Below are 23,052 nucleotides of genomic sequence, written 5' to 3'. Positions count from 1 at the left end.
AAGATCAATTTTTATTAAATAAAGAAATCATGTCAGAAGTTGCAGATCTACAAAACAACTGGAAGAGCTGAAACTTAGACTCAGTGAGGAAGAGAAGGATAGAAGCGAAAAAAGAGACGGATGAGGCGAGGAAGGAGTTGAAGAAGGTGATGGAGGATGCGAAGACGACATCCGCACCTCAAGTGTATGTGTCTCGCGGTCGACGCCTGGAAGATAAACCATCAAAGGCTGGTGATATAACTATCCAGGATTGGATTGCTGATGTCCGAGACAAGCTGGCTCTCCGTCCAGAACACCAAAGGAGTCAGCTGCCTTCATAAAGGACTACAGCCTGTCTCAAAAAAAATTGTGCAAGTGAAAAGCGCCCTCTCTGGTAATTAGAAACTACCGCTGTGAAATAATGCTTACATCAACGTCAAGGGTGTAGTCATAGCTCTCCCATGCCGTTTGTTCTGTTCAATTTGCTTGTTTTAATCTCGAGATATGTTTAGTTAAAGACGAAAGGGTAAAATCACAATTGTGCCACTTTTACTAGGGAAGTGGGCTTTACATGTAACAGTGATAGCATCAAGTTTATCAAGAGTTCCTTCGTGAAATTTAAAAAAAAGCATCAATTACACAATACAAAATTTTTTTTAACTGATTTTATTTTTTATCATGATGCAGGAATGATGATTCTCTTTTCCACTTAAAAGAGATTAAAAGATAAATAAGTGTTTCACATTCTGCTGTAAAAATGGATTTCACATTCTGCTGTTCTGCATGTCAATGATTTTATCATGGTAAATACTGTTCTCTTAGTCACTTAAGACATGTTAAAGACACAAAAAAAAATGCGCACTAATACATGTTACAGGTTAATGAACACGTATTACTTGTTGGGAGGATATTAGACAAAATAATGCACGCGTACTGATGTTGATGCGTCTAAATGTGCATGCGCCCCGAAATGGGGGTGCATTAGACGCATCAACATCAGCTATCATTGATTTACATGCACAGACTCTCTTCCCTAGTAAAAGTGGCACAATTGTGATTTTACCCTTTCGTTGTTAAGTAAACATATCTCGAAATTGGAACGAGCAAATTGAACAGAACAAACGGCATTTGAGAGCTAAGACTGCGCCCGTGACGTTGATGTAAGCATTTTGTCACAACCGTATTTTCTAATGGCCAGAGAGGGCGCTTTTCACTTGCACAATTTTTTTTTGAGACAGGCTGTATCTGAGCGGCAACGCGAGGAAAGAAATCCTTGGAAGTGGAAGTGAAATTGGCGACAACCCCGAGAAGATCCTGAAGGTTGTGGAGAAGGTGTTTGATATGAGGGAAATGCGGAGGTCAAAGGTACGAGGTCAAACTTTAAACTTTGTCGGATTGACCTTAAACTTGGCAAAATTCATACGGGAGATCGTGAAAAATACGAGGAGTGTTATAAATTACATTTGGTTCAAAACGGAAAGGTCAAAATTCAAACTTCGTCCGATTGGGCTTAAACTTGGTGAGTGGAATCCTTGATATATAAGAGGGGTGCGAAGGTCGAAGGTCAAAGGTCAAATTTTAAACTTTGTGAGTGGAATCATTCGAGGTCAAAGGTCATAATGGAGACAAATGTTAAAGCATGCCAGATTGGGCATGAACTTGGTAAACTAGCACATTTAAATTGAAATAAATACCAATGTTGATATAAAATTGGATCGATTGAGCCCATATTTATTGGTCGAGCTATGAGTTTTCAATAGGTCGAGTCCAATATTTTAAAACTCATAGCGAGACCAATAAATATTGGTCGTAAAGCATCCAATTTCATCATTATTATGTGTTAATTTGGATCCAATATTTTCACACTCTTGGATTCATCAAAACATAACAATCAATGAATGTGTGCTGTGATGTATACATCAGAATGTATTAAGGGTGCCAGGTCATCGCTACGTATACAGGGTGTCCCATAAATAATTACCGAGTGAATAAAATTGAATGTAAGTCGAGAAATAGACATGAGAATCAAAAAAACTTAAAATATAGCGTATGACCTATTTTATTGTGCATCACATACGAACAATTTTATTTGATTCGGTTGACTGGTTGCGAAGAAATTAACGATTACATAATGAGCGCATCAATGCAGTCCATTCCAAGTTTGATCCACATATATTTTATAATCCGACGGTGGTATATTAGGCTATTCGTGCTTTCACTGAAAATTAATAACAGTTTGTCCGAGAAAACTTTGATTTTTGCAATTGGAAGCTTTCCAACTTTAATTCTTTAGGTTGTGCAAATATGTTATATTTTAACTTATACCAAAGAACATTTGAGCCAAGAATGACAATGACAAGTGCTTACAGCTTTACGTGTGAATTTTGATATCATGCAACTTTAATGTTGAAGTTTTAAAAGATTTAATCTTTGCATTACAATTTCTTGGAAATATTCCAAAAACATTAATGTGTGTGAGAAATTTTTTAAGCCAGCTGGAATTCTTTATGCAACATTTATATCAACATTAACGAAAAGAGATATTTACAATTACCGAGCACCATCTTACATGCAAGCTTTCATTTTCAATATCGTGCGGGTTTTGAAATTTGAACAAAACCTAATTAAATGTTTTGCAAGAAATATATTATTTAAAAAGAACGAAACGGATTTCATATAAGCCCATTGACAGTTAACTACTAGTCCAGTGCGCATTGTGTTGAATGATCTTTCTTACAAACTTGGAATGAAGTGAATTGATGCATGCGTTATGTAATCGCTCATTTCTGCGCTATCAGTGAACCGATTCCAGTAAAATTGACATAATAGGTGCAGAATAAGATGGGCTACATGCTGATGTTTAGATATTTGGATTCTGATGTCTATTTCTCGACTTACGTCCAAATTCATTCGTCCGGCAATTTTTTATGGGACACCCTGTATGTAACATGAGTAAAATAGATTCTAGTTTTTCACAAATTTTCATCTATTTTTTATTTTAAGAAGGAGATTGTTATAGAAACAGTGGCGTATCCAGGGGGAAGCTTCCACTGTGAGACGTCTTGTGATTGGATGAGGGAGGAAGAGGGGAGGGATATGGAGAATGAGAGGGCCCTAGAGGAAGAGATGTCAATTTGTAAGCGCTCTTTAGCAAAGTCGTAGTTCATTGAATTTACAACCGTATGACAAAACGGGCGAAAATATTAACCACAAGATTTGCCATTTAAAGAGAATTAGACATTGCTCATTAAAATGAGGCTAGCATATGGACAAAATAAGTTTGCTCTTTCATTTAATGACATAAAATTTGAAAAATATTGTAAGGAACAATTGAGGTTTGGACTTTTAAAATCTACATTTTGGCCCAGGGAGGTCACTCAAGTATGATAATGTACGCATGCGTGACAAAAAAATTTTAAACACCCCCTAAACGAGTTTTATCCTAACAGCAAATTTTTACTAAGGTAATTTAATATAAAATTTACCCCGTAATGAGTTTTTTGGCTAGTAAAAATGAAAAAATGTACCCTTTTTGGACTCGTAATTTACCAAAAAATTTAAAACGTATTCTAAACAAGTTGTTCAGTTTCAGAAAACTACCCTATAAATGCGTCACTCGTGTCTAAAAAACACCCGCTTTTCCTTGGTTTTTTTTTTGGTCACGCATGCGTACAGACCATTTATGTGAGTGCCCCCCCCCGGGCATTTGGTCAAAAAAATGTGCTTGGATAGGTAGTTTTCAACAGATTTACCACATTCGCCCTGCTATATAACATAGAATTGCGTTATCTGTTGACCTAATGGGGAAAAGTGTTTTTAGCGAGAAGTGTTAGGTTTCGTTTGCTATAAAAAAAAAATTCTGATGACTGATTTCAATCACAGAATCCTATATAGATCTCACACAGCTCTTATGATGCTATGCACTCAACCGTGTAGTATAACAACGGGGTATAACACAGACTGCGTACACACTTAAAAATACGGGGTCAAAAATAACCCCAAAAAGGGGTCAATTATGCACCGACAAAAGAAGGGTCATCATATTTGCCCCGGTGATCTAAATTGTGGTTAAAAATTACTATTATTTAGGGTCAAAAAATGATTTGACCCCTAATATAGCCATTTTAAAAATAACCCTTTTAGTGTCAAGAAATGACTATATTTAGGGGGTCACAATTAGAAAACGACCCCTAAAGTGGGGCACCATTATGCATCCTTGCATAATGATGCCCCCATACACCCCCCCCGGTGCCACAACCACTGCGGTCTACATTGGAGCCTCATTATGAGGGCCCCAATAATGATAAACAAAGAGGCTAGCCACTCCTCAACAAAAGCTAACAAATAATGAACCTCTCTATTTGGTATAAAAAAATTACGTTCCACTTTTAATTCAAGAGTCCTTCCTCCTTTGAAACCCTGAATATCAAATTTCAAGCCGTTTCAGAAATGGAAAGATACTGGCGAGCTCACTCTGACGTCACGCAATTAATATTCTGTTTATGAGAGAACAAGGCTTGAATACAAGGTTTTCGAGCAGCACAGCTAAAATCAATGTTGCCACATACAATTTTTTGAAGCCCAATTGGGCCGTGATTTATAGTACTCTTTGGTTAACATCTTCAATGATGCCTATGATGAGATCATGGTGATGAGATTGATTAAAAAGATCATAATATTAACTGTATTTTGGAGAAAAAAAATGAAAATGCAACGGTTATATATAATTCATGCCAATTTTCTCGCGCTTCGAGCGCATTGCCATTTGTCCCAGTGGATAGGCCTACAAGCTGATGAAATTGGTCGAATAACAAAGCTGAATTTGGCTGAACTTCTCTCATAAATTGCCCGATTGAATATTCAATCAAAAAGATTGAATTTTCAATCTCACCGTCCCGAATTAGGGACAAATCATTTTCAGTCGGTGATTTGAACTTTTTTTTCAATCAAAAGGAGTGATTCTCAATCTTTTACAATCTTTTAGCGATTAAAGTTAGGGGCAAATCTTTTTCGATTGGATTTTCAGTAGAAAGGATTGATTTTCATTGTTTTTCAATCTTTTGTCGTTCCAAATTAGGGACGATTCCTTTCCAGTTGAAAAAAAAGATGTCTACAAAGAGAGTTGGAGTGAAAAAAAATTCAATCTACTTTCAATCTACTAGTATTTAGATTGATTCCTATATCATCAATCATTAAAAGATCATTGACATCGGCCAATTAGTTGAATGAATTCATCGGATAAGTAAGGAGGGCTGTGCAATAATTATGAGCCCGGGCGGGTTAACATGGAGAGGGGCAAGAAATTTTTGGCGAGCCGAACGGAGAGGGGGGGAAGCAATTTTTGTTAAGCTGAGAGGGGGCACGCGATTTTTGGCACACATTCATGGGGCGCCTTTTTTTTATATTATTAAACGCTTTAAAAAGCCTTGGGAAAACAGTATGGAAACGCTCAAAATATGCAAATTTTCCTGTTCGCTGCGCTCGCGACATTAGGCATATCTAGATCATTAAGGTTTGCAAATTGGGATCCCAAAAATTTGGCATGTTCAAAGGGGTGAACCTGGTGTATCTTGCGTATTTGAAGACCTGTATCGATGTACATTTCCACATGACCAATGTTCATTGCCAACAGGCAGTAGTGAGTCATCATCATGATCATGGTCATTCATGATGCAGTCATGTCTACAGTAGAATTCATCTCGACCTTTGCAGGACTTAAACCAAGATAACACTCATTGAAGCAGCTCAACTGATTAAATCAGATCTTCTCTGGTTGTGCACAAGTGTCTGTTTTCAATGTGCGACATCGCAATAAAGCTGGTATTATAGCTTCAGTTGGGTAACCGATTAGGCCTATAAAGGAAACGAAAGGAAACAATGGTATGCGTACCATTGTTCACGAAATGAGACAAAGACCTGCTTTTTGTTAACCAGCATTCTTTAAAATGAGCAACATGATGATTGTTGACTTAACACGGTTTGGAAATAATTTCTTCATATTTTTTTCCTAAAACACAAAAGTGCGACCCTCTCCAAACATCTAAATTAGCTAAAAATTTAGGACATGTTACAAAACTTTATTTTCTAGAACCTATTTAGAATAATTTAAATGAAGCTTTTACCGTTTTTTTGTGGCATCCTTCAGAAGTGAGCGGTCCGATACCAATATTTTCGGTCAAATCTCCATTCAATTAACACGGGGAGTTGGCTAGCCAAAGTGCGACCATTTCTGAACATCTAACCTAGCTGTAATTTTAGGTCATGTTAGAGAAATATATTTGCTAGAAGTTTTGGAGAATAAATAAAATATTGGCTGGTTATTTTTCACACAGTGATGTTAACTAGGCAAGTGTCCATTCTCCCAACATACATCATTTGTAGAGGTCACGCGTCAATGGTGAGAGCACTGTGTATTGTGTATAGGAAAACGGACAGTAACTTTTTGTTAGTAACAAAAAAAATTCCGACCGATCGACCCAACCCAAAAATCACACTGGAGGGCAAGCAAACATTTTTTTTTTTGGCCTCGGATCATCAATCGTGTGCTTTATTCATGTAGGCTTCATCTCTAGAATCAGTGCATATGGATGTCTCAGAATAGTTTTAAAAAAAAGGAAAACTGAATCATAAAACTGAATTCTTTGTCATTGCGTCTCAGTGGCAAAGGGACAGCCCCCCGATATTTTAGATTTTAGGCCTTTTTAGTAATTTTTAGCCCATTTTTTTTGCCATTTTCGTCAAAGTTCCCCCTTAAAAGTTGTCCAAGTTGCCCCTTGCCCCCTTTTGCCCACTCTCTCTGAAAAAGTGTTTGTTACGACACTGTTGCGTCTTCTATAGGCCTATTGATATTTTTGATCTATAACAGTCCTCGAAGAAAACTTTATAAATCTAATGATATGTACTTAAAGTGTACCATAGCTGGGATGAAAAGCCGACGATCAATTGAAAATTTTGACCTTTCCTATTGAAGATATGGATTTTTTTAACCCAAAACACCAAAAAAAAATTAGGTCTTTTGGGGGAAAATGTATAGGCCTATAGGTCAAAATTTTCAATTGATCGTCGGCTTTTCATCCCAGCTACATACACTTTAAGTACATCATGTCATTAGATTTGAGTTTACTTTGAGGACTGTTAAATATCACAAATATCAATTTTTAATCATTTGCCATAGGCCTAATGAGTATTATATCGCGAATTTCAAAATAACAAAATTACTATCATAGGGATAGGCGTAGATTAATTTTTTTATTGGCCTGAACTAAGTTTTTGACAAAGTTGATCAATAAAAGCTCTCTGCTCACAAACACTTGTTGGGGGGATGCAAATGGGGGGCCTTAAAAGTTTTGACTCCTAGGAGGGGCCATGAAAAAATTGACAAAGTTTCCTTGGAAAATTGAGTTGATATGCTTTTCTATGGGGTTGACCCATAATTTTCATGTCAAAAAGGGGGGCCCTGAAATTGTTGAGATCTGAAAAGGGGGACCCGAAAAATTTTCGCGAGCACATTTTTTGCATCAGGCCCCCCTAACAAGTGTTTGTGAACGGTCCCTAAATCAGACTAGCTAGAAAAAAGTATTTTAAGCCTATACTCGATAAACTAGGGTTTTCTATTCGCTAAATTTGTATGTAGTAAAAATTTAGGCCTATCTGTAAAAACAAATAAAAATCTATTTTTTTCTATTTTTAATTTTTCTATTGCCAATTTGGCTTGCCATAAATCTTCGTTGGGCGATTTCACACCGCACACAGTGGGCGCACTGGGCGGCATATTTTCCGGCAACACTGGTTGCAATGTCACCATCGCCTCGGATGATGGAAGTACGATGGACCGATGACATGAATGAACTACGTTAAAAACTGTAGTTTTCATCGTGTAGACTAGTAATTTTGGGTATAGTTTCATGTCCCAAAGGTAGATAAACAATCAGCATCAATGTCCATGCGTGAATCATGGCGTCCATCATCAAGAACCAGATCCTGAAACATCTTTCAAAGTGAGTTGCTAGTTGCTAGTACTACCGATACCGGTACACATATAAACATAATGATAAACATGATTGAATGATAAATTTGAGAAATGAATAATTGGCATTGTAATAAAAATCAAATTTGGGCAGGGTTTGTTTCCCATACCATTTCTCACTCTAGTCTCTTAAGTTTGAAAATCATTTTTTCATTTGCTGAAGTGGGTGGAATAAAATGACTAAGCATACTCGAGCTTTTCTCGAGAGCTTCTAATTTGCACATATTAAAGGGCATTTCGTGATCCACAGCTATACCTGATCTCATGTACCAATACCTTGTGTATTGGTACATGATTCGGCGAGTATATATCAGCAATAGCGAATAAATGGTCATTTTTTACTCTGTTCAAAACGTCACATGTACACCATAATACAGCCCCCGAAATGGTCTACTTTTAGCATGCCTTAACTCCGAAACAGTTTAGTCAAAGTTAAAAATGCGATCCCCAACCCTTTGCTTACCTTTGGACGAATTAAATCTCCGCTAGCTCCGTGTTGAAAAATGTCCGGTACTTGCCCGTTACAAACATAGAAATGGCCACACTGCTTCAGTCCTGGTAATGAACATTTCTTCCGTAATGGTTCCAACGTGGGCATCACAATGATAGTCTCCTACATATGTACACAACCAGATTGTGTCGGCCTGATGCTCGTCGATCCTAATCGCTAAAGTGAGGACAGCGTGAGCTCTTACCTGCGTAAGAGTCTGTTCGACAAAGGCGATTGTGAATAAGGATGATTGACATTGGGTGGAGCCATTATGCCCATATTAGGCTGTTGTTGTGCACACGTCACGCTATATTACGGCATGGCAGCAGACAGGTTGCGCTGTCCTCTGACCTTGACTGTTCGTCACGTAGACAGACCGTGACCTGGGTACACGTACAAAGCAGGGGATGCGACTGCGAGCCGGCATTTTGACACGTGGTATCTACTCTTCAGAAAAATTACTTTTGTTGACGTTTTATATCAAACAATTTTCGATAACAGATTTCTACTAGGATTTCAATTTTTTATTAATGAAGGTGCATGTAGTTTTGAGGAATAACACGGGATGTTTTGAGTTTTATTTCAACTGGTGGTGTAGGAAGGTGAGTGAATTCGTGAATGAGGCCGGGGAATGAGATTTTCTTGTTTCAACGATAGGATACGAAACGTAGGCTAAAAATGTCTAATGACGTCATTCATTCGCCATGTTTACATGAAAACATTAGCTGCTGCGAGGTCAGTGTCGCTAAATTCCTTTCAGGATATTCTGATTTCACTTATTTATAATGTGTACGAACGTGCTACATACAAACTCAAAAGTATGAATGCAAGGTGTTATTGCTGACAATAGAAACATTGTTGCAACATCATTAAAAACAGGTATGTACTATGTACAGACGTTCTTTTGCTGAAACGTGATACAGGCTAGTAAGGCAGTCTGATCCACAGCCTCATCCCCCCCACTTTTGAAGTTGAGATTTTTAAATTACTGGAAACCTCTGGCTACATAATGTTTATGTACAAAATATATCTTGCAGATTAATTCGTTTAGATATCGTGAAATTTGAATTTCGTTCTGGTATACCAGAAGTCGAAATTACAACACATTGTCTGTGGAGCAGTGTAATACACATAATCATGCATAACTCGCAAACGCAGAATCGGAATCAACTGAAATTTGGGAATAGTCTGTTTTCGTGGATATGTACTAAAAAATGTCATAAAAAGAGGATGCTAGGATCACAAAATACTCCTTTAAACATAGCAATTATAATCAAATTAAGTAATTCTTGGCCAAACTGGAACATGCGCGTTGCGTCCATGTAGTGTGCTAAGCGTGTACGCAGTGTAAGGCGCGTGTATATTTTCTTCTGTACGCGCTATATTCGTGTGTGTTTATCGCTGAGCCACTAGCATTCACAGTGTTCCAGCTTGGCCAAGAATTACTTAATTTGATTATAGCATGGTACAGATTGATCGAAAAGTACCTCAATCCAGGTCCAGGTCACTGATAACCGACGATGGATATGAGGATAGAACTGGGAGCTATCTCAAAACGCGTCAGAATCAGTTATATTTTAAAGCATGATACCATGTAAAGCATTGAATTCGTAGTAAACAATGCCAACCACGACGGGTATATATGTGACCCTGGAGGCGGAGGTGATTCACAAGCTGTTGACCTCCGTTGACAACAAATCCGATTCAGAAGTCAAATTTGTAGTTTTCTGTTGTTTGTCCCTTTTCAAATCGGCCAAAATACTACCAGTTCTATAACTTCTCGATATGGGGCCTCCAGCCAACAACAAAAATTAAGACTCTCCTCTACATGTTCATGTGTTCAGCTTCACATAAAATGCAATTTTCGCCAAGTATTTAACCTTTATTTTACCGAAATCGGCCCAGAAATGAGCTCGCTTCGAGGTCAAAACAAAATGTAAACAAATTGAATCAGCTCTGCTACAAGTCTTCAACTAGTCGCTCTGCTCCACGATCTATTGTGGGTTGAAAAGCGTAAGTGTAGGCACTGTAGCGTAATAAGTACCCGGATGGCCGGGGTCACCTATAGCGCCCGAAAAAGTTGCTCAGTCATGTCAGATGGCACGTCGTACGTCGGCGAATTGTTAGCTGCATGGTTAACCTCTTAAAAATTGGCAAACTTTGCTCTGAAGATACAGATCAGTCATCAAAATCAATTACAGTAGGCCCCTACCGGTAACATTAAATTTCACAAAGAAAAATATGTTTGAAAATTGGCGAGGATTGAGTGACTGAAGTATATAATTATAGTTCCACACTCTTGATTGATTGAGTAAATGACTTGTATGTTTTCTTTTACTTTTCAGATTTGCCAAAAATTTATCTCATGACAGCATTGGACTCAGCCTACTAAGGGGTGAGGGGAACCTCACTAATCTGGAATTAGATGAAAATGTTTTAATGGATGTACTTGAATTGCCTTCATGGATCAATTTGAAAAAGGCTGTATGCAACAAAGTTTCTGTCAAAGTAAGATCAAAAGTCATATTCTTACACAAATATGTTGCTTAGTTATATTCAAATGTACATTGGTCTGTGAGTTTTGATATGATGGGTGCATAATAAGTAGAATATTATTATTATATATCTAAAATGAAATAAATATTTTCTTGTAGTTAAATATCATGTACATGTACATTCATAAAGGGACATCAGGGGGTGCTGGGTAGGGAAGAAAGATGATAGATATTATAAAGTCAGCTCTTTTTGATCCTGTTTCCCTTCTAAACTTATAAATCACCAGGCTCTTACCCCATGCACAAATAAAGTTTTTATCTTTCACATCCAAATAAAAATGTTTTGGCAAAATACTTGAAAAGGAGCTTCAAAAGTAAGGCTTTTAAAAGAATGAAACATTCTGTTCTAATAAATCTAATATGTGACATGATCAAGGGGAATGAGTCGGATGTCGCTAATATTGATTTTGAGATATTGGCAAAGAAAGTGTTACAATTCTTTTGTTTTATATTGTTTTCAGCGATTGATAAATTGATGTAACTTCACAAAGAAAAGTAGTATCAACATGGGGTTTTCACTTTCTGAAAGCACTAAATGTCTTCTTCAGAAACATATGTAAACCTCATATTTGACCAGGGTCGACATGTGACTCATTCCCCTTGATCATGTCACATATTATTTTGCAAATATGTACCAATTGACATTGTCAAATGTGGTTCAGAAATTCACACAGTTTTTCTTTTTATCTTGCAGATACCATGGACAAAACTAAAAACTAATCCCATATGTGTGGTGAGTTCTGTTTGTTTGTAAATTGTATGCCGTTGTTGTTGTCAGTAATTTGTGTCTTTATTTAGACTTTTTTAAACCATTTGAGTTTGGAGAACAAACTATAGTCTGTATAGTGTATATCTTTCTATAGTCAGTATATGGACTATAAATGTTTGATAATGTCCTATAAATGAAAGTCCTATAGTTTGGGGGAGGTGGTCAAAAAGTCTGATTATGTTTGCAAAAATCTTGTTAAAATAACGGACAAAGTTGATCTTTTCGGGTTTTCAACATGTTTCAGGGAAGGGGTAAACCTATCAATGATTTCTTCTTCCAATACTTGTGTAATGTTCTTATTTTATTTTATGAAGTGGTACATACATGTACCTAACACTTTTTATAGTCTGTCTCATCTCAAGTTGAGAGTAACACCATGTTGGATTTCACAGTAGCAGATTTTATTTGTTAAATGCGGTTGCATTGCCAGCGTACACACAAGTCGCCCTTCTACGCGTGTGTATATATACCCCCGGATTAGGTTAGTGTGTGCGATTTGAATCTGCTATTGTGAAATCCAACATGGCATTACGCTCAACTTAAGTCAGACTAATAGAGTTTTAGTGAGAAATTTATCAACTGGGCCAAATAATAGGGCATAATGAGTATTATTGAAAAATAAGTAACATTGAAATAAATCAAATAAAATGAAATAAAATTTGTAGAAACTTTTACTGCATGTAGACAGTAGCCATTTTCATGAGTTGGGGTCTAAGGTCATTGTTGAAAACTATCCCCATATCGCTGTCATATTTGGCTTAAACCTGGACAGAAAATTTGATTAGTTTACTCAAAAATGTAGTTCTATGCTTATTGTAACATACTGGGATTAAAACATTGTGTGTCCTTTGTACTATGTGTGGGCATCATATTTATTGCTAACTTTGGTGACATTGACATAGCTTATAAATTGTGCCCACCAGGAAACTGTGTCGCATACTTGACACGTAAAACACACAAGCTGTCAAAATAGTAAATTATGAATGCCAATCAACTAATCGGTGATTGCAGGAGTGAATAGTGCACCCATGGGTGATCTTAATTAGAGACAGATAAGTGTTATATCTTCTTCTCAGTGTGGTGAGAAGTGATTGGTTTTAATGTATTTTGTCTACAGTTGTCTACCTTTGATTTGATGACCGTGTATGTGTCAGGGGGTCACATTTATTTACAAATCTTGATTTTAATGTATGATTTTTATATAATTTTCTGCTGTTTTATTGTGATACAAATAAATGTAGAGGAAGATGATTATTAGGATTTGGGAAATATTTTTTACATGCAATGAAGGATATAATTTGTTTTTAATTTTTATAAAATTTTTATGATCATGAATTAAAAAATAGTTTTTAGTGCCTAAGGTGATGAAATGAATTGCAAAATCACAGAATCGGTTTCCCTAATGACACTGTACACACATTGCCTGATTATGTATCATAATGCAGAGATTATCTTGGGTCAGTATTCTGAGAGTAAACAGTTTGCTTTGGACTCTTGGAAATCCCAAAGGTTTAATTTAAGGGTGGAATTATGGAAACTTTTGAGCCTCCTAACTGCTTAAATATTGTTGGTCTAAAGTATTGTAAAGGTATACATATTTGGAATGGAAAGACTTGATGAATCCATCTGTGAGGTCAAATTCGGGCAAAAAATGTTCAGATTTGGTGAAAATCCCCCCCCTTCAAAAATATTTTTTGACCCAAATTTTGGAAAACATATTACCGTGCTGAGCCAGAGTATAGTCCCACCCGTTTTTGGGTGAACATTTTTCAAAATTGGGGGGTGGGACTATACTCGAATTAAAAAAAAAAAAAAAAAAATTTTTTTTTTTAAGTTTTTTATTTTTTCGGTTTTGTAGTGTCCCTAGACCTAGACCTAAATGCTAGGATCATTCATGGTTGACCTATAAAAAAAAAAAAAACATTTCAAGATATTTTGTATTTTTAATATGAAAATTGATCATTTGTATTCATGTCATAGTCTATTAATGATTTCAAAATGCATTGAATTTGAATGCATTTTGAAATCATTAATAGATTATGACATGAATAGCAAGTATCAATTTTCATATCAACAATACAAAACATCTTGAATTTTTTTTTTTTTTTTTTTTGGTCAACCATGAATGATCTAACATTTAGGTCTAGGTCCTAAGGACACTCAAAGTCGAAAAAAAATAAATAACTTAACGGTAATAACAAAAAATTCTTGGGTTAAAAATAAAAATTGTATTAATATTAAAAACAAAAGTTTCCATAATTCAAGAGTTAAGACCACCCTAAATTAGAGCTGTTATAAACTGAATGAAAGGGTTACATAAGATCTCTGTGCAAAATATTGAGTAAAATGTCTTCTAATGCACGTCTTCATGTCTTTTAATGCACATCTACAAACCCATTAAACCTTGACATTTACAATTATCACATTTAAATTTACCATTGACAACTGAACCTTGAGTAAATTTCTTTCGCAATTCACTTGCGGTTTTTTTAGCCATTTAATCATTACTAATGAGACACTTGAATTTGTGACCTGCTCTGATTCACTGTCTAAATTTGAGCACATCTAGTTGTATTGTTTCATTATTTTCAGTGAACGATTTTCCAGGGTTGCTTGGAAGGGGTCGGTCAGACAGTCACCCACCTTTGCACAATATTTTTTGTGGGGCTGAGAGTACATCAGACACACCAAATTGCATTCTGAATACTAGGATTTTTTTTTTTTTAATTAGGGATATAATACAAATTTTATGGCAAATTATTCAAAATTGATATTTCTGATATTTAACAGTTCTCAAAGTAAACTTAATTAATCTAATGGTATGTAGTTGGGAGGAAAAGCTGTCCATCATTAAAATGTTAACCTTTCATATTGAAAAACACCTAAAATATTTAGGTCTTTTTGAAAATTTACATAGTTTGTATTACCGCATTCGTTCCAATAAGCGCCCATGTCCTAATAAACGCCCACCCAGGGTATTTTCAATTTGCTGAAGGGTACCATTATTGTTGAAGGGACGGATAGACGTCGATACAGTGAAATAGCTGGGGGATTAGGAGTCCTGTGTAAAGGTGTAATACATTTTCTGCATCAGGAAAGCTACTAGAACGTCTCAGGATCCTTTTATAACATACATAAATTGTCTCTAATAAACGCCTGTTAGGAAAAAATTAGGTAAACCATATAGAAAATAAGCGCCCACCCAAAATGACTTGGAATGAATACGGTAATTCACAAATTTCAAAAAATCATAATTATTTTATATTATTAGAAGGACATTTCTCATAATGCAGATTGCTGTGTCTGATGTGATCTCATGTCCCACAAAAATACTGTGCAAACGTTGCTATCCGAGCCTAAAATGAAATACCTCACTTTTGCCCAGAATAGTCTTGCACTGACCACAACATAGTGTATTTTAACAAGTACATGTATAATACATACTAGTACTCAAAAAAATTAAAGTATCAGAAACTGACAATCCTGAAAGTGTTCAGTGTCATGGGACTTCTGTATTCGGTACAGCAGGTCAAGCATGCAAGTGCATGAACTGAATGAAATGATACTCCTATATGATATACAATATTAATCTTGTTTTTGAAAAAATGTCAATAAATAAATCGGATCCTTTAAGGTTATTAATTATTTTAAACTGTTGTGATTTGGTAGTTCACAGCATCTTACGAATGGTAGTGAGCTTTGGCAAAAACTGTATTGCTCAATTCATAGCGAGTGTGTAGAAGAATTAAAATATCACAGATATACTTTTATAGGTGCTGCGGTTCTTGAGTTACGTTGTAAAGAGGGCTGAAACAACAACACTTTTGTAAAACGTACATAACTCATTAACAACAATAAATTAAGCAAGTTTGCAAAGTATATGATTTGCAGAATGAACTTTTGCAAAACATCAAGGTGTTATTTTCAATAATATATTGATCTAGATAATGAAAATCGATTTTTAGGTTGCTTCGACCAACAATACCTCGTCTACCCTTAAATATTCTGAATATCAATTTCCATAAATGAGATGCCTTGCAATGTCAGCTATGCAAAATTGCATCATATTTATTGGTTCAACTTATGGGAGATTCGTTTTGGGATGCACACAGGATAATTTGCGTTTGACAGAAATATTTTTTAATTAATTTTCATGATATATTTTTAGTAACTAGACAGTTAGACGGGTAGGCTTATAAGAAAGGTATGACAGTATATATTGTCAATAGGAAATGACACAAGGAATGCAACTTTGATATTGATTAGAAACAGTGGATTTTCCCCACAGCAAACTTTGGGGAAGAAAATAATGATTATAATATGATAAAATTGAGTTGTTAGATGGTTGTATAAAAGAATAAAGTAATGTTTGGCACAGTCAGGATTGCTCATAATGAATGTACATGAGTTACATTGAAAAATAGGTTAGGTTAATACTCATAGCATTGACCTTTTATCATTATGTTCCATGCAACATGTTACCAAGGTACCAAAACATCCTGGGTAACTTTGCATTGTCTTCACTGCCATTTTTTTTTAAAGTCACTTTATTGCATAATATTATTATAAGCCATCATTAACATTGGTCAAAAGAATAATGTTTTTCCCCTTTTGACCTGCAAAAAAACCTACTTGCCCTACACCCCAATTTTTTCTGTATGTAATTATTAGAGTTGCAAGAACTCAGCTTTAACTTATAGTAGGGATGCCCACTCTCAATACAGTTTCCACTAGAACGATTTTTCATTTACTGTGTGCGTGCACTCACACACGTATTGTCTATGGAGAAACTGATCGATACAAGAAATCCCAGGCATGTTAAATGGCGTACATACTTGTTTTGATCCAAATGTAGGCCTATATCAGGGTGTATCAAGAAATTCCTGATTCCACCAGAAAACATTCACCAAACTTTTTCCTGTTTGGTCAGTAAATAGAGAGGACCTTCCTGCATGAAGAGATCAACTTTTAATGAAAAATTTAATGAGATGAGAACTACAACAGGTTGAAGTGACACCATTCCGTGCATCAGGTGTTCAAACGCAATTATCTCCGAATTTGGAGTGAATCAGACAAGCAAACTTACATACCCATAAAATTTAACTATTTATGAAGACAAAATGTGTAGGATGTTAAGAAATTTAAGAATGTTTAAGCCTACATGGCCCATCTCAAATCATGCACTTCCCGTGCACTTCTCACTACCATGTCCATTTCATAGGGAGTATAAAAACCGGGGACCATCAGGCTTCCATGCACACAGTGTATTGCTCAATGTAGTAAAGATAACCTTTGAGTTGGAGTAAATTTCTCAAAATTGGTAGTGATTAATGTTACCAAACTTATGCCATGATGAAATATAATAATTTTTGAAGATAAAATGTGCTGACCTTAAAAGATTGAACAATGTTTAAGACTACCGCTTTTCATTTGAAATAATGCACTTATTGTTCATCTCCTCTATGGAGATATTTTCCATAAGGCGACCATCTATGATCATGCTTGAGGTTTCAACAAACAAACCATGGGTTTTGAGGTCTTATAGTTTTTGTTGTATGTCAACAAAATCGATTAAATTTTCAGGATGATCTTATTTTCATGTTGTTATAAGCAAATATAATGTTCCAGATAAGATAGTTAATAAATACATTAAGAAAAAGTACCTTAAAGTTGCACTTTCTGTTAGTATTCCTTTTTGGACTTTAACTTTTTAACATGTTCTAGCAGCCCTATATAAAACCGTGACACTCGAAAGGCCATATCTCTGGAATGAAACGTCCGATTAAGATTATTTAAACGCCAAAATGTTTCTTTCATCAATTCCCATCCAATAAGTTAGGTCTGAATCAATTTAAAAGTACTTCAATTTTTAGTGGACATGCCTACTTATAGTCAAGTCTAGAGGTGGCACCAAATAGTTGTGACCAAGGTGATGATATGATGATGTGGTCATATATGTGGAGCAAGCAGCATTATACATGTATGTACACCCAAAATGCCCAAGTAAACCCATCCTGTGGTGAAAGCAATGTATCCTGAACTCAAAACGCTGTTAAATTCTACTCGCATAAAAACTTATTAGACCCATTCCATGTCAACTCCAGGGATGTGCACCGCAGCACCTCTTCAATTTTTTTCTTTTTCTGTGTGGTGGTAGATATTGATGAGAAAGTAAAATTCCGAAAATTTGAGCTTCATACTCCATTTAGTTTTCCCGTGGCATCAATTTGAAATTTAGGGGGGTAAGAGTAAAAAATGTGTCGCAACGCGAAAGACAACGTTTGGAGGTCCATAAATGTATAAAGGGAACCATTTACAACTTTGAAAAGTATGTATTCTGGGGGACTTATTTGTGTAGAATTCAAATCTGGCATCAGAAACTTGTAACTCCTTTACTTTAAAAGATATAGGGCCCTCAAAATGCAACTTCGTCCATCCAGGGCCAACTTTGGGGGGTCAAAACTCCAAAAGTAAAAATAATTTTATTGTCCATTTTTTTGCCATTCAGAGCCCTTTGGTAGGACATTACTCTTATCCAATATTGAGCCTATTAGAATACTTTTAGCTGAGATATTACCCATGCAAAACCCCAATTGTACATTTTTTGTAAATTTTGACCCCCCTGAAAACCAATGTCAGACATTTTGCCCCACCATCAACTTCAGGTATGTTGAAGATATGTCCTTGGACAACATTTCTGAGAGATATTGGCTTTGGGACTCGATGGCTTCAACACATCAGTAAGGTTTGCATTCTCCATAGAGTTGTACACATTTTTGATTTCGCATGTATAATGACTTATAAGTATTATTTTTCAGGTGACTAAGTAGTAACGGTTGCCTTTTCCAGAGGTCTATACTTTGAATTTGTATAATGACTTATGTACAACTCTATGGAGAATGCAAACCTTACTGATGTGTTGAAGCCATCGAGTCCCAAAGCCAATATCTCTCAGAAATGTTGTCCAAGGACATATTTTCAACATACCTGAAATTGATGGTGGATCAAAATGCCTGACATTGGTTTTCAGGGGGGTCAAAAAAAAAAAAAAATGTACAATTGGGGTTTTGCATGGGTAATATCTCAGCTACAAATATTCTAATAGGCTCAATATTGGTTAAGAGTAATGTCCTACCAAAGGGCTCTGACTAGCAAAAAAATGGACAGTAAAATTATTTTTACTTTTGGAGTTTTGACCCCCCAAAGTTGGTCCCAGATGGACGAAGTTGCATTTTGAGGGCCCTATATCTTTTAAAGTAAAGGAGTTACAAGTTTTCTGATGCCAGATTTGAATTCTACACAAATAAGTACCCCAGGATACATACTTTTCAAAGTTGTAAATGTTCCTTTATACATTCATGGACCTCCAAACATCGTCTTTCTCGTTGCGACACATTTTTTACGCTGACCCCTCTAAATTTCAAATTGATGCCACGGGAATAGTGCCGTCGTCGACATGCCTTATGTCGACATAATGTCGACGTCGGCACGAATCCCGACATGTCGACATCAAAAAAAATTCTAAAAAAAATTTTTTTTTTTTTTTTTGATTTTCAAAAAATATTTTTGGCCAGAAAAGTAAGTTATAGGCCAAAAATTACTTGTTATTAAAGGTTGGAAACCAGAGAAATACTGCTACTAAAAAAAAAAAAAATTCCAATTTTTTTTTACTAAGTTGGATAAATTTGTTTATTTTGATTACCTTTCTTTCTATTGAACAGTCAGGGACACATTGAATTAGTATGCATTGTTAGCTGTTCAATAGAAGCAAAAGTAATTAAAATGTACAACTTAATCCAACTTTGTAAAAAAAAATTGGCATTTTTTTTTTTTTTTTTATTTTTTTCTTGTTTTCTAACCTTTAATTACAATTTAGTTTGTTCCTATAACTTTCTTTTCTGGCCAAAAACATTTTTTTTTTATTACAATTTTTTTTAGAATTTTTTTATGTCGACACACTGTCGACGTCGGTATACGAATTTTATCGACATGTCGACATTAAAAAACGGTGCCGACGACGGCACTACACGGGAAAACGAAATGGAGTATGAAGCTCAAATTTTCGGGATTTTACTTTCTCATCAATATCAACCACCACACAGAAAAAGAAAAAAATTGAAGAGGTGCTGCGGTGCACATCCCTGGAGTTGACATGGAATGGGCCATTAACAAATTTCCTAGGCCATATACAGTGTAAATTTATATAGGTACATTTATGTCAATATTACCAAATATGCTATTATACATGTATCTAGTCAATAGATAGTCCACTTTATCACCAGGTCCTAGTCGAAATAATCTATCAATTTACTCTATAAATTTAGACAATAAATTTATTACTGGTACATGACCATTTTTCAAGATTATCTTGTCTTGCATTTTAAGTACTGCATGATTTCTGCAGTTGCATCATAGACTGTAATGGTTGCATACATCCCAACACATGTACCATTCATTAGCTGGGTGCATGCCTGATTGGTACCTTTAACCAGCCTACAATTCCCAGTGGTACATTGGCCCACATTTATTCCTGGGAAAGTAGACTTGGAATTAATGTTTTACAAGCACACATACGGGGTAGAATATGTACAATATCTCTTCAAAATATTCTGAATTTCATTGGTTTTGTGTTCCAGAAAAAGAAATTATAAAATTTTGTACTACATGTAGTATCCAATTTCATCTCTCAACATAAATGGTAGATTTTATCATGCTTGTATCATGTCATGCAGTTGGTAGCACGCACATGGCTTGATGATGAGTAGGTTATATTACTTTCGCTTTGAGCAGCTTACACGTTACTGGTGCTATATATTCCGATATATTGTTTATGTTTAACACAGGCTTGCTGGTGTTCACATTGATTAATTTCAAAATAATTGCATTGGGAAAAGGGTCAACCAATGTACTGGCATGCAGACCATGGGAAGACTTACTCATGAATATTACACTGAGTGCAAGATGATATTTTATTTACACGATGTTATTAGCCCAGATTTTAAGGAGGGTATTTGTTAAATACATGATCAGCTGTTGTCTACAGACATGTATGGGTTGGGGTTACTGCTATTGTTTGAAGGGGGAATACAGGAATACATGGGGAATCAATTTGGGAACCATGGTTCAGTGAAAAGGAGACATTTAATTAGGATAGTCTGTTTAATTATCTGTCACTTGAAGGGGTAGAAATGATGGGAACTGAAAGATAAACAAGCATTTTCAACCTGTGGTGCCTCTTAGAAAAAGCAAGCAAAACACACATTAATTGGAAATTTAAACTTATGATCTCAACACAAAATTAAGATGTACATGTACCTCAAATTTTCCAGATGAAGGTCAAAGTTGTGACCGAAAATTTGAGGTACATCTTAATTTTGTGTTGAGATCATAAGTTTAAATTTCCAATTATGAAGTTTACCGACACAGATTAACTTTCATGCTAAAACACACTGTCATGATTTTTAATAAGGTAATGTATAGGCACTACATACAGTAAATAATTTGAAAGTAATGTTGAATTTTTGCACCCAAGAATTCAAATTGCTTTAAGTTTGGAAAATAAAGTTCATAAACTTTTTTTTAAACCTTCCTTTATAGTTTAATGATTTAAAATTAATTAGTTTACCTTGGTGAATATTTGTAGCAAAATATTATAGCCTTTAGTGAGGTGAGGCAGTTTAGTTCAAAATATTATTTCATTGCTTGAAATAGGGATGGGAATGTTAAACACACGCATGTACTGTTAAACACATGCATGATCTGTTAAACATTTTGCAATTGCAGTAGATGTGTACATGCTAGTCAATTTCAATGCTAGACAATTTCCATTCTTCAATGCTAAACAACAGTTGAAAGTAATGAAATCTGAAGACAACCTTAATAATTTACATGAAACTTGCTCAAAACATTCATTCTTAAACAATAATATGTCCTGATAAATGCATAGTTTCTGACATGCTAGGGCTGTTAACGTTGCCTTCGCAAATTTTACCACATGTATGGCGCCCTTGGTACTAGTATTACCTGTTAGAAATTCCTGTTTTGTGAGGTGCACCGCACCTATCATGTATCGTGTATCGTATTTGAACTTGATATTGATGCATGTTAATATGTTAAACACACTCATCACTGATGCGTTAAACATTCCAGAAAATGAACGGAATAACATATCCCTAGTTTGAAATGTAGAATGTAGAAATGACATACAAAACTGTAAATATTTGAGCACCAAGGTTTAATGATGATTGTATACACGTTTCTGGGAATTTAAAGGAACCCTGCAAAAGTATCAACATTTTGCAGGAATATATAAAAGGTGATTTTCAAATGAAAATTAACAAGAAAGAAAAAAATATGGAGTTCCATTCAATTATGTGTTGTAGAGTCAGTGCGGATCTCCAACAATGATTGTCAGAAATGTCACATGTAATCCTTATTCTTTCGCCTTCGGTCCTATTACTTACATATACAGGGCATGTCAGCATAGTAAGGGGCTGTGCAATAATTATGAGCCCCAGGGCCCGAATGGCCTGCCATAAATCGCTTGCCCCCCCCCCCTCTTGGCCTGCCAAAATTGCTTGCCCCCCTTGGTCCGCCAAAAATCTTTGCCCCCTCCTCTTGCACATGCCAAATTTTTAGAATCCCAATTTTCAAATCTTAAATGGTCTAGATATATTATATATAGCGCAGCGAGCATGAAAATGTGCATATTAAAACGTTTCTGTACTGTTTTCCTAAGCCTTTTTAGAGCGTTTTATTTAAAATGCGCCCCATGAATATGTGCCAAAAATCGCCTGCCCCCCCCGGCTTGCCAAAATTGCTTTCCCCCCTTTCGGCTCGCCAAAAATTTCTTCCCCCAATTTTACCCTCCCCAGGGCTCATAATTATTGCACAGCCCCTACAAATATAATACAAACATATGATTTTTTAGACTTTCTGAATAAATAGCAAATCACTATTTTAATTCACCTGAAATATGTGCTTTCCTTAGGATTCGGTTCAGTTATTCTGGATTATTATTGAATTATGCATTTTTGTTGGGATTCAGGTTCAATTATTCTGGATTTATTATTAAATTAAATGCATATTGTTATACAGGTCTTGAGTGCATATTTTGTACACATGATTACACATTGATTAATATAGGATTTATGCATGAATGCCACATCCATCACATCGTTATAGCTATAATGTATGATCGCTTTAAATGATTTTTTTTCCAAACCTGATTTGT

General features: G+C 35.6%; 1 protein-coding gene across 1 annotated transcript in view; it reads left to right on the top strand.

The window, feature by feature from the left end:
* Positions 1-7,801: 7,801 nt before the first annotated feature.
* The window catches only part of LOC140152251 (bridge-like lipid transfer protein family member 3B), a 64,901-nt gene continuing 49,650 nt past the window's right edge, over positions 7,802-23,052 (top strand). Inside the window, exons 1-3 of the mRNA XM_072174554.1 lie at positions 7,802-7,976; positions 10,841-11,003; positions 11,745-11,783. Coding sequence (XP_072030655.1) covers positions 7,933-7,976; positions 10,841-11,003; positions 11,745-11,783 — 246 coding nt within the window. The 5' untranslated portion in view covers positions 7,802-7,932. The remainder of the gene's footprint in view (positions 7,977-10,840; positions 11,004-11,744; positions 11,784-23,052) is intronic.

Source organism: Amphiura filiformis, chromosome 5 (genome assembly GCF_039555335.1).
Source record: "Amphiura filiformis chromosome 5, Afil_fr2py, whole genome shotgun sequence".
NCBI classification, from domain to species: Eukaryota; Metazoa; Echinodermata; class Ophiuroidea; order Amphilepidida; family Amphiuridae; genus Amphiura; species Amphiura filiformis.
The sequence above is the reverse complement of the archived record's forward strand: the minus strand, read 5'-3'. Positions and strand labels throughout refer to the sequence as shown.